The sequence below is a fragment of the Tachyglossus aculeatus genome, chromosome 9, assembly GCF_015852505.1.
Source record: "Tachyglossus aculeatus isolate mTacAcu1 chromosome 9, mTacAcu1.pri, whole genome shotgun sequence".
Lineage (NCBI taxonomy): Eukaryota > Metazoa > Chordata > Mammalia > Monotremata > Tachyglossidae > Tachyglossus > Tachyglossus aculeatus.
Window position 1 is genome coordinate 47,585,847 of NC_052074.1, and position 14,695 is coordinate 47,600,541.

General features: G+C 38.7%; 1 protein-coding gene across 3 annotated transcripts in view; it reads right to left on the reverse strand.

Moving 5' to 3' along the window:
• Positions 1 to 14,695, reverse strand: part of BAZ2B (bromodomain adjacent to zinc finger domain 2B) — a 232,511-nt gene that overhangs the window by 57,403 nt on the left and 160,413 nt on the right. For all 3 annotated transcript variants that reach the window (XM_038751844.1, XM_038751842.1, XM_038751843.1), the window contains 3 exons: positions 8,550 to 8,760; positions 3,073 to 3,165; positions 2,893 to 2,954 (listed from right to left, as the gene is read on the reverse strand). In XM_038751844.1, the coding sequence (XP_038607772.1) occupies positions 2,893 to 2,954; positions 3,073 to 3,165; positions 8,550 to 8,760 (366 nt within the window). The remainder of the gene's footprint in view (positions 1 to 2,892; positions 2,955 to 3,072; positions 3,166 to 8,549; positions 8,761 to 14,695) is intronic.

The following is a 14,695-nucleotide window of genomic DNA, read 5'->3' on the forward strand; positions in this document are numbered from 1 at the left end:
GAGGCTCACAGTTGAAGTAGGAGAGAGAAGGATTTAATCCCCATTTTATTGTTGAGGAAACTGTGGTATAGAGAAGTTAGGTGACTTGCCCTAACTCACACAGCAGGTAAATGGGAAAGTCTGGATTCAAACCCAGGTCCCCTGACCTGCAGGCCCATAATCTTTCCTCTAAGCCATGCTGCTTGTTCTAGGTGAATTCCTAATCCCAAAAAAAGTTAATGGTGCCTATTCTCTGCCTATTCTGGAAACAGAGCATGGTATGTTGAAAGCATTTACTGAAACAACAGCATTTTTGTGAAGTATTCCGTAATGTACTTACTATTTCAAATACATTTTGTATATCCACAAGACAGGTGATATTTTATGCATTTGCTGACTTTTTGGGACCGGTTATATCAACGAACTAGGCAGGAAAGTAGGCTTTTAACAGTGACAATTTAAAATGTAAAAATCTGTTACACAGTTTGCAGATACTGAACTGCTAGTTTTAAGATAATTCAAACTTTAGCAATGTAGACCTGGAAAGTGCCTTTGGGAAACTCACTCTAAATTAGCCATGAAGGGGGAAACAGTAGATCACAAGCAAGATACACACCACAGCAGAGACTCACATGGAAGGTTAAGGGCAAGTAATGAAAAAAGAAAGAGGAAATGAAAACAGGAAATGTTAAATGCCTGAAATTAAAAGTCTAGTTTTCTGTTTCTCTTCTGGGTGGCAAACTGGAAAAGCTAAATGAAGGAAGGGGCAGAACTACCATAGGATATTTGTGCTTTCACCTTTCTGGCCAATCATTTTCTTTTCCTTGATCTCTGCATTTTCTTCCTAATTATTCCCCAAATTCTATGCTGTCCCCACTGTCATGTGTACTGTTCTGCTCTGAGGCCCCACTCACCATCTGTTTGATTCCCTATTGACTTGGTTCACTTGCTAAGTACAGCACTCTGCCCACAGTAAGCGTTCAGTAAATACTACTGATTGATTGACAGTATGTTTTTGTGGGTCTATATGTATTGGTATGCATGGGTGTGTGCTTGTGTATTGCATCCATGTATACTGCCACATTCAGGTGTATTGACTAAAGTTTATGTGTTTCTGTCCTGTGTATGTTTCCCCACGTCTGTTCTCTTAAACTAGTGGAAGAATGTTGTGTGCGTGCATTGGTGTTTGCTCACATCTGTGGATGTACTTAATATATGTAGCCATTTCATGTAGGTGTATCTGTGTTGGAATGCCAGGGTGTTTTTCACATGTGGAGCTTGTTTCCCTGGAGGTTCATTAGCCTTGTTTGCAACTAGCCAAGTGTATTTTCCCAATGCACATGTGATGAGCTTGTTTCCCTGTGTTTTTCTCCTTTTGTGAGTGTCTGTTTGTACAGTAGTTATTATTTGGCTTGGCAGCTGCAGTTCCTAGGCTTCCCAAGCTTGTGCCCTCCCCTCTCTGGCAGCTGATTCTAGTAGTTCTGAGTCACGGTGATGTCCCTACTGTGATTCTCTTCCTTCTGCCCCACTTTACCATCTGATACAGTGTCGCCGTACTGGGTGTTGAGGTTCCAAGATTCTCCAGGAATCACTTCCCCCTGCCCTAATTTTTTGGCTGTCGTAGTGGTGTGATCTCATTCAACTGTCAGAGCTCTCTGGGGACTGATCACTACTGCCTCTTCTCCAAACCCATCTTCAGCTTCCTTCACAACTGGGAGCTTCTACTTCTGATTGCCCATCTTCCTTTCTTCTCAATTTCTGCCCCAACCCCACCCTGTCCCCAGTTGCTACCGTCAGGCCAGATCGACGTCCTTTAAAGGACATATGATGGCTAGACATCATAAATGCAAAATCCCCTACTGCCCATCTGCAAGCTTGAGCACATGACAAGATTGTCCCTAAATTCATTTTAATCTGGAGCATTCACGCTTTTAAAATCTAGGAAGACTGCTATAGACATGAGATTCAGAGGACTCCGCTGGGAGTTTGGAGCAACTTTCATTTCACCATTATACTCATTGTGGGAAATTCCTTTAGGAGGAGTGAATTTACAGTAATACACTGTTTTTTCCATTTCCTTTTTTTTTTTCAGTGTGGAGATGACGGGACCAGAAAGTAGTTCACGTGTTACTGAATTTCTGAAACGAAACAACTCTTCATTTAATACTTTGCCTGAGTAACTCAAGTTTAAAAGATAATTTAAAAAATTAAAGTGAGAAGGAGCATTTTAGAAAGAGGATAACATGCTTAATAAGCTCAAATTAGACTTTTTTGCCCCAGCTTTTTTTTTTCTTACAACTATGGTGCTCAGGCAGTCATATTAAAACAAAAAGTTTAGGAAAGATTACATAAGCCTAAATTTTAATGGAACACCTCTACATATTTGACAAGTTTCTGAGTTGGGAACATTTCCTACTAAACATTTCAAATACGATAATTAAGAATCTTAATTTTAGGTATGCTTGACTGATGATTGAAAAGATCTGACTTAGATGGTTAACAACTTCAGACAGCCAAAACTACACTATTCTTCATTTAGTATCTCAAAGCATACTCACATACTCACGCTCCTTGATGGTACATGAAAGTACTTGTCACTAAACATTAATTTTTACAAAGCAAAAAAAAAATCTTATTGGCGATTATTTCCAAAGAAATTAAATGAATGGACCAAACAGACAACAGAAGTTTCTTCTGAAATGCTTCCCATAAGAAAATCTGGGTCCTAAATCACGTTCTTAATAACACAAAAACAGGCTCCTAATAAGCAGTTATTTGGGGAATTAAAAAAAGTTCAATTCACATGCCGAACAAAATTAAAAAGATCAAAAGTTCATTTCTCTCTACACTTGCTAAATTAGTTCATATACTTTCATTCCAAGACATGGACTTAAATTTCAAAGCTAAACATACCTGTTGCTTCATTATCTTTATTTGTTCTTTTTGCTTCCGTTTTTCTTCAGCCGCCATAATTGCTATAGGGGACAGGACAGTAAAAGAGTCAGCACAGAGTGACTGAAGGCTGGAACCAACTACTGAAGACTCCAAAATGCACCCTGCAGTTATACACATTTCTTAGAACTCAACACATACCTTGCTGTTTTTTTGCTTCTTTGGCAACTCGAGCCTGTTCCTGCTTCTGAAGTTTTCTCAAAAGCTTTATTTGTGCTGCTTGCCTGGCTATTTCTGAAACACACAGTAAATGCACTGCATATAATACGGATAAAAAAGGCCTAATTTCAATTATCTTTAATATTTTTTGTACTTAATAAGGAGGTAGTTTCCTAAGAGCAAAACTTTGCTTTGTTATTTTGCTTTTAAAGCCTTTTGCATGCAATTACACCGATAAATTTTCATATCTGCATTTTTCTGTAAGAAAAATGTAGAATATTTCAAAAGTTCATTGTTTCCCTTGCATGACAACTTTATGTTTAAAGTAATTCATATTTATTCTAGCCAAAATAATTTCAAATCCTCTTTTGGGAAGGGAACAGGGCTGTCATGAGGGCAAATAAGGATTCCTCGGGTGTTCTTAGAACTGTTGGGGAGTGGGAAGAGGAGGTAAGGGAGTTACACTGGGAAGAGGAAGAAAAATCTTTCTATGTCCTCCTGTAAACAGGAGCAATTTAGAGAGAGTGTGTTGTGGGAGCTGGTTGGAGTGGAGTCATGGAATAATAATAATAATGTTGGCATTTGTTAAGCGCTTACTATGTGCAAAGCACTGTACTAAGCGCTGAAAATTTGGAGAATGTGGGCATCGATCCCGTTACCTCTCACATGCTAAGCGAGCGCTCCACCATTTGAGCTAATTCCCCTTTCTAAATGAAAACTATGCCTATAATGTATGTACGGAGTGTGAACAAAATCACGGTGACCCACACTCCTTCCACCAGCAACATCCGTGGCATCTTTAAACCTAAGTGGCAACGAATTGAAATGATTTTGAGCAGCTTCAATCTCTTTCTCTGAAGACTAAATAACAAAGGCATGCTTTTGTTCGAAAGGAGGACCCCGAAAGAAACACACTGGCTTCAACCTAGAAACAAATCATCCTAAGCCATCTTCCCCGTCATTCAGTCTGTGCAGTATAAACTGAAGGGAAAAGAAATTCCTGGAGGCTGGGAGACTAGTGAGGAAGGTAATACAGTAATCTAATTGTGAAATGAGCAGAGTTGGAACCGGGTAGTGACTGCCTGGGCAGAGAAAAGGGAACACATCCAGGGAATATTGTGGAGGAATAATAACCAGTGAGGGACATGACAACAATACTAGAGTTGAGAGCAGCAGCTCCCAGTCTGCCTTAGGTTCAGAAAGCCCTAGTGGAACTGCAACCAGGGCCATATGGCCCACATGATCACCCTCTAGTATGTACAATGGGGATACCAAACCTCATCTATAACTCCCCCAGTCCAGGGACACATCCTGGAATTTTTAGCTCAGACTGACAACTCACCCACCCATTTCATTAGCCTCACCCTAAAGACTGGAGAATCTTAAACTGGCCCTTCTGTTTTGTTATTTTGATTTGAAAGCCTTTTGTGGGCAATTACACCTATAAATTTTAATATCTGCATTGTTCTGTAAGAAAAATGTAGAATATTTCAAAAGTTCATTGTTTCCTTTGCATGACATCCTTATGTTTAAAGTGACTGATATTCGTTCTAGCCAAAATAATTTCAAATCCTCTTCTGGGAAGGGAACAGGGCTGTCAAGAGGGCAAATAAGGATTCCTCAGGTGTTCTTAGAACTGTTGGGGAGTGGGAAGAGGCCACATACTATAACTCTCTTATAGCTATAATTCTATTTATTCTGACAGTTTTGACACCCGTCTCCATGTCTTGTTTTGTTGTCTATCTCCCCCTTCTAGACTGTGAGCCCATTGTTGGGTAGGGGCCATCTCTATAAGTTGCCAACTTGTTCTTCCCAAGCGCTTAGTACAGTACTCTGCACACAGTAAGCACTCAATAAATACAACTGAATGAATGAACTCTCAACTATTAGTGAAAATGAAAGGCAGGGATAACCTGGAAAATTAAAGCTACAGAAACCAAAGGTCTCATTTTACCTATAATATTCACCTTTGGCCCATAAAACAATTCTGTTGTATTGTACTCTCCCAAGCATTTAGTACAGTGCTCTGCAATCAATCAATCATATTTATTGAGTGCTTACTGTGTGCAGAGCACTGTACTAAGCGCTTGTACTAAGCTCTGCACATAGTAAGCACTCACAAAATGTCATTTATTGATTGACAAAACCTTTAATGAAAACTGCTGGAATTAAGAGAAGAGACTAATTTGAGTTCTATTTCCTATTCATGCCCTATTCATATGAATTGGGGAGTTTTCACGACAACCAGTTTATGTTTTCAGAACAATAAAATGTTTTCTGTTAATCGCCTATCTGTAAAGCCAAAAACATTTTAAAAGCTATAGGTTTTTGATAATTTTGCACAGTAGTATCAAAAAGGCCTATTTTTTTTTTTTTACAAGGGTGTGTTTGCAAAGCCACAGAAGCTTTTGGTGGAGGGATAGATGTCTCCATCGCACACTTAAGCACACCATACATTTGTTAAAATACACAACCACACCCCACACTCAGATCAGACACACACACAAACACATTTCTCCACAGAGTCCTGGATATTCAGCAATAGAAACGCTTTCGTGAATGGTAGCGCAGAGCATTAATGGAGGAGAGAGTAAGGAGGATGAATATGGGTGCATTTCCGCTGCCATAGCTGTCACTGGCGGCCTGGAATTCCTGGTGTCGGTTCCAAAAGACCGAATGGATGTGGGAAATCCAAGCAATCACAACTGCCCCGGTCAAACCCAGCTGCTGCTTTTCTTACCAGGGGGTTTCCTATCCCAGTGTGGCTCTCTAGTTGTCCATATTACCTCACCTCTTTTAGATCCTAAAGAATCTGGCCAGTTAGTAGTGATGAATGTGGCAATGGGGGAATTTCCAATCACCATCCTTATTTTTGCTGCCACTGTTACTCTACTCCATTCCAAGCACACCAGCATTTTAAGGAAAAACAAAGTCTTAAGACAATGTTACATCTCAGCTGAAACTGGGAGTCAACAGACCTGCCTGACACACTGCCACAAGACAGGCATGGTTCTCTCTTTGAGCAAAAGCTTGGCATGGACAGAGAGCGACTCAAAAAACAGTGCCAGGCGCTGCAAACGTTAAACACAACAACACAAGGGACAATCTTTTGTGTGCCCGATTTGGCCAGGATTATGGATGGTGTATTGGCCTACATGTGCATTCATAGGTGAACTTCACATTCAGTGGAGCCTTCGAATACGAAGGACACTTACATAAATATGCCCTACCCCGCCTACTTACATGCTGCTCAAGGGTATTTGAAATCACTGAGATAGCAATGCCTCCAAATGTAAAACTGTTAAGTTTATACAAATACCATATTCAGTTACCTCTTCCCCTTTCTTATTTAGTATGACTAGTAATTGTGGATGGTGCCTTTACCACCAAAAAGCCCAGATCATCTGTAGATGTCTTTCATATCAAGAAACTTTATTACAAGAATAGCCAGCTATCCAGCTATATTTACTAGGTGATGGTGCTTCTATTTTTGATTGTAAAGATTTAATATTAAAAATGATCCCTAGAAACTCTGAAGACAGAAAAATGACTCCTAAAACTAAATAGCTGCAAGTTCACAATTACGTACATAGCACTAACCAAACAACTCATGCTTCTTAAAACTTGTCACAAATTTTCCTACAATTTATTCAACAGATCAATGCATGCATTCCAAACACTTGCATGTTTTCTGTGAGACAGAGGTGACATTCTAGATGCCAATATTTCATAATAATATTTGTGATGAACTGAAGTTATATGCCTGTTATGTAGCTCTTACTTGGGGAGACAATCGTTCTTGAAGTGATATAACTGGAATGCTAAAAGAAGGATCATGAAACAAGTGGACTAATGCCTAATGAGGAACTGAAAAAGTCTTGTACAGGCATTTATATAAATACAGAATATCCTTTGAAGTGATCCTTGTATAAGATTTTAGGGTTTGGGGGGAGACACTAGTAAGAGAAATATTTTACCTATGCACTCATAGAGGGAATCCATTGACACAGATATTAACAATTCTTAAAAGAAAATTAAATGAGTTCTTTGAACTGTTTTTATAAACAAAACTTTTATTCACATATATTTCTTCTATATATTCACCCACTTTTCCAATGACAGAGGTTATGCTCTTGACTAATCCTGCGTTCACCAAAATTCATTTTCCAGTATACCTCTCCTCTGACGTTGCGTTCTATCTCAGCATTCAGTAGAGTGCTCAGCACATAATAAGCACTCAATATATACCACTGATTGATTGGATTAACTAGAGTATCATGCTGTGAGAAGAACACTTTCCCTGAACGAGTTCTACACATATTATGGGAGAATTGAGTGTAAATACATATATATACTATTTATATAAATGTATTTTACACTTTTTAGTATAAAGATGTTTAAAAGAGCTCGAGGCTTTGTAGTTACTTGTCATTAAACCACTACATGTGAGGAATAAAAAGCACACTAATTTTCAGTTAGTTATCTGTTTCAGCAATGAAACGGAATCTTTTCTTTTTTCTTGACGGCCTGAGTATCATGTTTTATCATAAATACACCTGAGCCTATTATCTCCACTCCAGTTCAGCTTGATAAATGGCACTAGCCAGGCAAATAGCTTTCCGGTACCTTAACAATACTTCTGGATTTAAAAATGGCTTCACTGAAAATTTTGAATATATGTGAGTATATGTGAATATGTGTGTGTATACATGATTTGTATATATTTGTATACACTTATAGCTATTGCATATATTTGAATATATTTTATTTATATAGCTATGTATACATATGTGGCACATGGACGTGTATACGCATACATACAGACGTATAATTGGAGCCACTGCAGCCTCAACTATCCATGAAGCTCAAAAAGATAAATTTAGAGGACTATGGAAGAATCCAATCCAAAAGATTGGGTTACTTACCAGTAATGGGAGTTCTTTGACTGAAAATTTACTCCACAAATCCATACTCTTTGGAGTTATTCACATGTGCCACCTCTAGGAATCGGGAGCTGTTAAAACGAGAATTTCCAGGAAGTTGGCACGTGCCTTGAGGCATGTGCCAAGTGCTGGTCAATTCCCTCCCTGGATCGTCCTCAAGAGTCTCCACCTCTTCAAGGTTGATCTAACAAGGCTAACACACATAGTTGGATCACAGAAGGCAGGTTGGGTTTCTGAAATGTGGCTTTTTAGAGAAAATTACCCAATCAAAGAACTCCAGTTACTAGTAGGTACTTCTTTAGATCTTGTCCACAGATTGTCACTCTTTGGAAAACTGGAAAGCAATAACCCACAGAGAGGGATTTGTGGAGCTTATTTATAGTCTCAACTGTGGCTCTTAAGCATATGCAACATACTACATAATACAGAATGGAAAAATACTTGCCTTTTCAAAATACTGGGCATAACTTTCCACTCACGCTAAGGTTATGGCTTCAGTCCCAATGTACTTCTTACCTTGAGCTTGCAATTTCCTAAGCAGTTTGGCATCCGTATTGTCTAAAAATTCAGTGCTGCCAACATTTGGGGGTCGACCTTTACGCCGTCTCATTCTGGACTCTTCTCTAGCATGCTGTCTATCTGGATTTGGTGGTCGTCCTCTACGACCTTCCATTGCCCTGATACGAGGAATGACTTCTTCTTCTTTCAGAAGACACCACTGCATACCCTTTTAATTAACAGTATATAATTAACATTATACAATAAAACTAACATTATTATTTGTCATAAAGCAAACTGGAATTACAGGTATTTTCAAAAGTTTCAGAATTGCTACTCATTTCAGATCTTAAATGAGCAAAATTTAATATCCAGATTATTTACTTTTTACTGCTTCTAGTATTCTTGCTTTACTTGCCCTGGCCTCAAATTAATTTGTACAAAAGAACTGTTATTCTGTTACTCTGTAAATTTCAGTGGAAATAACACATCTATAGCTGATTAATATGTCAATTCGATGAGAAAATGTTATCTGTTTTCCCAATTTCATGGGGCAGCCAAAGTTTCAAGAATAAATTGCTGACAGACATTTTCAATACGGGATAGCTTCATTCGCTCTATGACTTTACTTATTTTATTAGGATTGAATATTTGATAATACATAACCTCAGGCCCACTTTTTTTGAAGTTTTCTTCAAGGCAATTTAGCTATTCTTATTGGGAATATTAATAATTGCAGCCATCCAGAATTAACATACAATCCAAATTCTCGAATTATGTTTGAATTAGTTCCTTGCCCTCCAATTAAGACTCTGGAAACTATACATTCTTTCTGAAAAGAGAAAAGCAGCAGTTCTTCACTCCTGCTGCAAAGATCAAGCCCTTTGGATTTCTCTTTATGGCATCTCTCCACCTTCATCCTTGATTCCTCTTACTGCCCTATATTTCAAATACGGGGTGTCTTTTATTCAGCTGACACAGGAGGAATCTCATATTGAATCTCTCCTCATTAATCAAAACATAGGGAGTTGCTTGATCTATTTGGGATTACAGCTTATAAAGGACAGCTAGGGTTATTTCCAGAATATACTATTATTTACCCATGAAAGCCCAGAGACCCTGTCAAGCAGAAGATTGTGCCAGGCAGAATTCCAGTGAATTCAATCACATAATTGTGTTGTAAAACAATACCTACAATCCTTTTCAAACACAAAGTCATTTTTCATAGATTTCAAAAATAATTGATACGATGTCAATCTTGAATAATGTGAGAGGTCCTTTGTTGCAACAGAAAATGAAACCACCATAAACAGCAGTTATATTGATGGTATTTTCAGGGCATAAACTATGAAGAGGTGAAGCTATCCCAGGTTTTATGCTCCCCAGTACAGTGAGCTTTGATTAGTTTAGGTTTTCAACCTTGTATTGTGCACTTAGGTACCAAGGCAGTGTGCATTACATAAATTGAAAAATATAAAAGTGACATCTGTGACAACCTGGAGTAGAAGAAAGAGTCCAATAAAAGAGACTGTAAACCAATCTGCATCTAAATATACTTCACTAATAATAAAATCAATTTTGGGCCAAGTTTTAAAAGGGTTCTATCAAGGCATTCTTTTTTTTTTGGCAGAGACAAATGGAAAAATAGTTATGTTTACAATGAATACATAACAAATTGCTGAAAGGAACATACACCCAGAGATGTCAAAGCCAAATGCAAAAGCTAGGTAGGAACAACTCATTGGCAGAATTGTGCACACATACAAACACATATTAAAACGTGGCCCAAAGTATTTCACAATTAAGTAACGGATGTAGTATTAGTTTTCTATTTTGTTTTGATTAGAAATCCAGCATTAAATTTAATGGGAGAAAAGGGGGATTAACAGAGAAGTGGAAAGGGAGAAATGAGAACCAGATGGTACATAGAATTAGTCATGGGGATTGAAGTCTTTTAACTCTAGGTCACACATACAAATTTGACACAGTGACCCAAAATTAATGGCTGTTAGAAGCCCTATGTAAAATGAATTGGTCCAGTTTTCCGGGAGCAGTTGTTTAAATGTGAAAGAGAAACAGCCAAAAAAATATACCCAAAAAACCCCCACCACATCATTTAGATCATACAAAAAGAGATTAATGCTTTCTTCCATGAGTATGAGCAAAAATGAAATAATTTTCTTAACCATAATTTTCATTTAATGACATTTACATTTTATGATCAGGATGCACTCTTCAGCAACCTAAGTATGGACTAGAAAAATATGAAAGGAAAAATCTAGAAATTGGGCCCAAAGAAATGAAGATCAGGTATAAGCGAAGACAAACAGAGATCTCTCCGAAAACAGAATTTCAGCATTCAGTATTATTTATTTGGCCATTTCAATCTGTAACCTACTCATTACCTTGTAGGGGACAAAGGAGAAAAGATAAATGAGAAGTGAGGGTAGAGGAGAAAAGGGGCATAATTGCACTAAAAGGCTGGAAAAGATATTCTTGCCAAAACAAGGTTGAAACATTGAGGAAAGAAGATTCTGGGAAGATTGGCTGTGTTACATTTGAATTTTAAGGCAAAATAAAACTACAGGAAACCTTTCAGAGCATTTCATGAAGTCAATTTGTAAACAGTCTGAAAAACCTTCAGAAACAAGAGAGGTCAATAGAGATTATTAAAGAGAGTGTATTATTTAAGACCTCCTGCTCTTTCAGCTCAGGCTTAACAGCCCCTTGGTAGTTCTTGGAAGCAAAGACACGCTGAAAGTGCATAGAATAAAACAGACTCTCTTCATTCCCTCCCATACCACTCCTGCTTCAGTGAGCAAGCGATTCCTAGGCCCCCCACTCCACAATGTGGATACCAGTCTGAGTAAAGGGAGATGGGTGGAGATGCCTGAGCTCCCAGCAGAATCGCTAGGAACATGCACTGTAGAGCTGAATTTGCACCTTTCCTGCTTTAGTGAGCAATCGATTCCTAGGCCCCCCACTCCACAATGTGGATACCAGTCTGAGTAAAGGGAGATCGGTGGAGACGCCTAAGCTCTCAGCAGAATCGCTAGGAACAAGCACTGTAGAGCTGAATTTACAGCTGCTCAGAAATGCTACAATGCACCAACACCACTTGCGAAGCCAATGAAGACGGCCTGCCTGCGGTGATCCTCCAGTTTTGCTTTCCACTCTACGTAACAGAACATTGAACTCAATGCCTCTTCTCCCCTTTGACTTCATCAAATCTCATTTTTCCAGAAAACCCAAATTCTTTTCTCAGGAAGTCTTCACCTCCTGGAGAGCATTCTCCGTATTTTCTCCACCGTCTGCTTCACCTTGATGCCATCTAGGCATGCCTAGAGTTGAAGAAGCTGTCCCTGCTAGGTTGATGGGCTCCGTCAAGAGTGTGTGACTGCCAATTGCTCAGAAAATGGCCAAAATTCACAAATTCCGTTTAGGTAGACCTCTCTGAAGACGAACCTTCGTGTAACCTTACCCCAAACCCTCGGGGCTGGATGAGTCTGGCTCTGCCTCTTGCCCTTCTCCAGGCAGAAGGAAGAGAAGGAGGGAGGAACTACTTTTCTAATCCTCCTGGGTCCTTGGGTTTGCCAGGTGTCAGAATGTCACTTCAAAGACTGCAGTGCTGAAGAATAGCTGCTTGTGTGAACAGAAGGAAAAGACTCTGCTGGCAACAGTTTCTAGATTCTCCTCTCACTTTCCTCCTCTTTCCCTTTCTTCTTCCTCCTACTCTTCCCTTCCCCTTTTCTTTAGCTCTCTTTACTCCCTTTTTAACTCCTTCTTCACCTCCTGTATTTCCCCTTTCACTTTTCCTTCTCCACCCTTCAAAGTTATGCCCCAAATCTACTGTCCCTTTAAGGCTTCACTCCCAGACACCCAAGATCACTCTCACGCTTGAAATCAAAAGTTATCCCGACCCTGATCCACCCTAGAACAATGTGCTACATTTACAATGGTGGTTGACATTAAAACTGGTTAATTCTTTTCTATAACCAACTTCCCAGAAAATGTACCTTATGGCTTATCCTGCTGTTCGATATAGTCCTAATACATCTTTTACTTGTGTGTTTACTGTTATTAAATCTGTATCCAGATATTATTCAGTGTGGTCAATGATTTTTATATTTGTTTTCTAGTGTTCTTTCAAAGTGTTCTTTTCTAGTGTTCATATAAGGTTGTAGGAATCTTTAGATTAACATAATAACAATTCTTCCTGAGTTTATTTTTACTGCCAAAATTTAGCATATCTAACACAATGGCTACGGGCTGATATCAATTGTCAGCTGTGTGACTTTGGGCAAGTCACTTAACTTCTCTGTGCCTCAATTATCCCATCTGTAAAACGGGGATTAAGACTGTGAGCCTCACGTGGGACAACCTGATCAACTTGTATCTACCCCAGCACTTAGATCAGTGCTTTGCACATAGTAAGCGCTTAACAAATACCAACATTATTATTATTATTATATCAGAGAAGTCCTATGTGTGCTGTAATGCAAAAGACTTATTTGGGAATTTTCTGCTTTCTAAAATTAATCAAAATGATGTATCTTTCAGATAAGATTCAGCATTTACTTAATAATAGTGATGATGATAATGATGATGATGAATAACTATTTTAAAGCACTTTCTAAGTGCCAAGCACTGCACTAAATACTGGGGTAATCAGGTTGGACACAGTCCCACTCCTACATGGGGCTCACAGTCTAAGGAGGCAGCTGAAAGGGTATCTAATCCCTATGTTACAGATGAAGAAACTGAGGCACAGAAGTTATGTGAAGTACCCAAGTTCACACAACGGGCCAATGGCAAGGACAGGATTAGAAAACTTGTCATCTGATTCCTAGGCCCACACTCTTTCCACACTTCTAGACCACTCTAGACCACACTTCTCTTCAAATTCATTTTTAATATTTAAATTGAGTTTTGGTTAACAAAAATAATTATGCTTTAAAAAACTTTGCAGATCGCCTGGAAGTAACATTAATGTTCACTGCGTAGGCAAAGATTAACCCAGATAAATGATATTTTCAAACCTCGGTAACCCATTTTTCGTTTACATAAAATCTATCAACCCTGGCCTTTACTTTCTGCCTGAAATTTAATTTCAGTAATGATTATGGAATATATTACTCGACACTGAATCTACAAAATCTGGTTTGTGCATTAATTTATAGACTATATATCTAATCATATTGCCAAGCAAACATAAAAGCGTGTGGATGTGTGTGTGTGTGTGTGTGTGTTTTTGTACATATGTACATACACAGAAGAGAAGCAGGGCAGAGTGAACAGAGCCCAGGCCTGGGGTCAGGGGTTCTAATCCCGGCTCTCCACTTGTCTGCTATGTGGTCTTGGGCAAGCCACTTCACTTCTCTATGCCTCAGTTACCTCATCTATAAAATGGGGATGAAGACTTTGAGTCCTGGGTGAGATAGGGACTGTGTCCAACCTGATTAGCTTGTATCCACTCCAGAACTTAGTACAGTGCCTGGCATAGTTCTAAGTAAGCACTTAACAAATACCCTAACTATTATTATAATTATTATACACACACATAGTGTGTGTGTGTGTATGTGTGTGTGTGTGTGTATACACCATGAATAAGACAATTGAATGAATGAATATATGTGTGCATATAGACATGCGTGCATGCACGCATGGACACACACACACCTGCTCCTCTATAAGCTTAAAGTCTCATTTATGGTTCAATTCCTAAGATTTAGAATATTTTTGTTATTGCTCAGCAAATTAACTGGAAATAATATTGGCATTAAGGAAACAGTCTAACAGTAAGCTATGACAGGAAAAACATTTCCAAATTTCTAGTAAAATCAGTGAATAGTGATTGAAATTGGGCGGCAATAGCAAATCCACTCCATTCTGACATACTGAATGCACATTCTCACTCTGTTTGGGGGTAGTATGCTATTAGTGGATTAGGGAATGCTCATCAGTTAACACAATCCTATTAGCTACATTGCTTCACTTGTCAGGAGGAGTTGGTTCATCTGTGTGGACCAACAGAGATGGTCCTGATTGAGCGTTTCCTTAATGAGGGGTTTTTGCAAGAATGCAACCTCCACATTCAGGAGAACTGAGTGTCAGGACTAAAGTTTACGGAATTTGTTCATGGCTTTCATTAAAATAAGTAGATA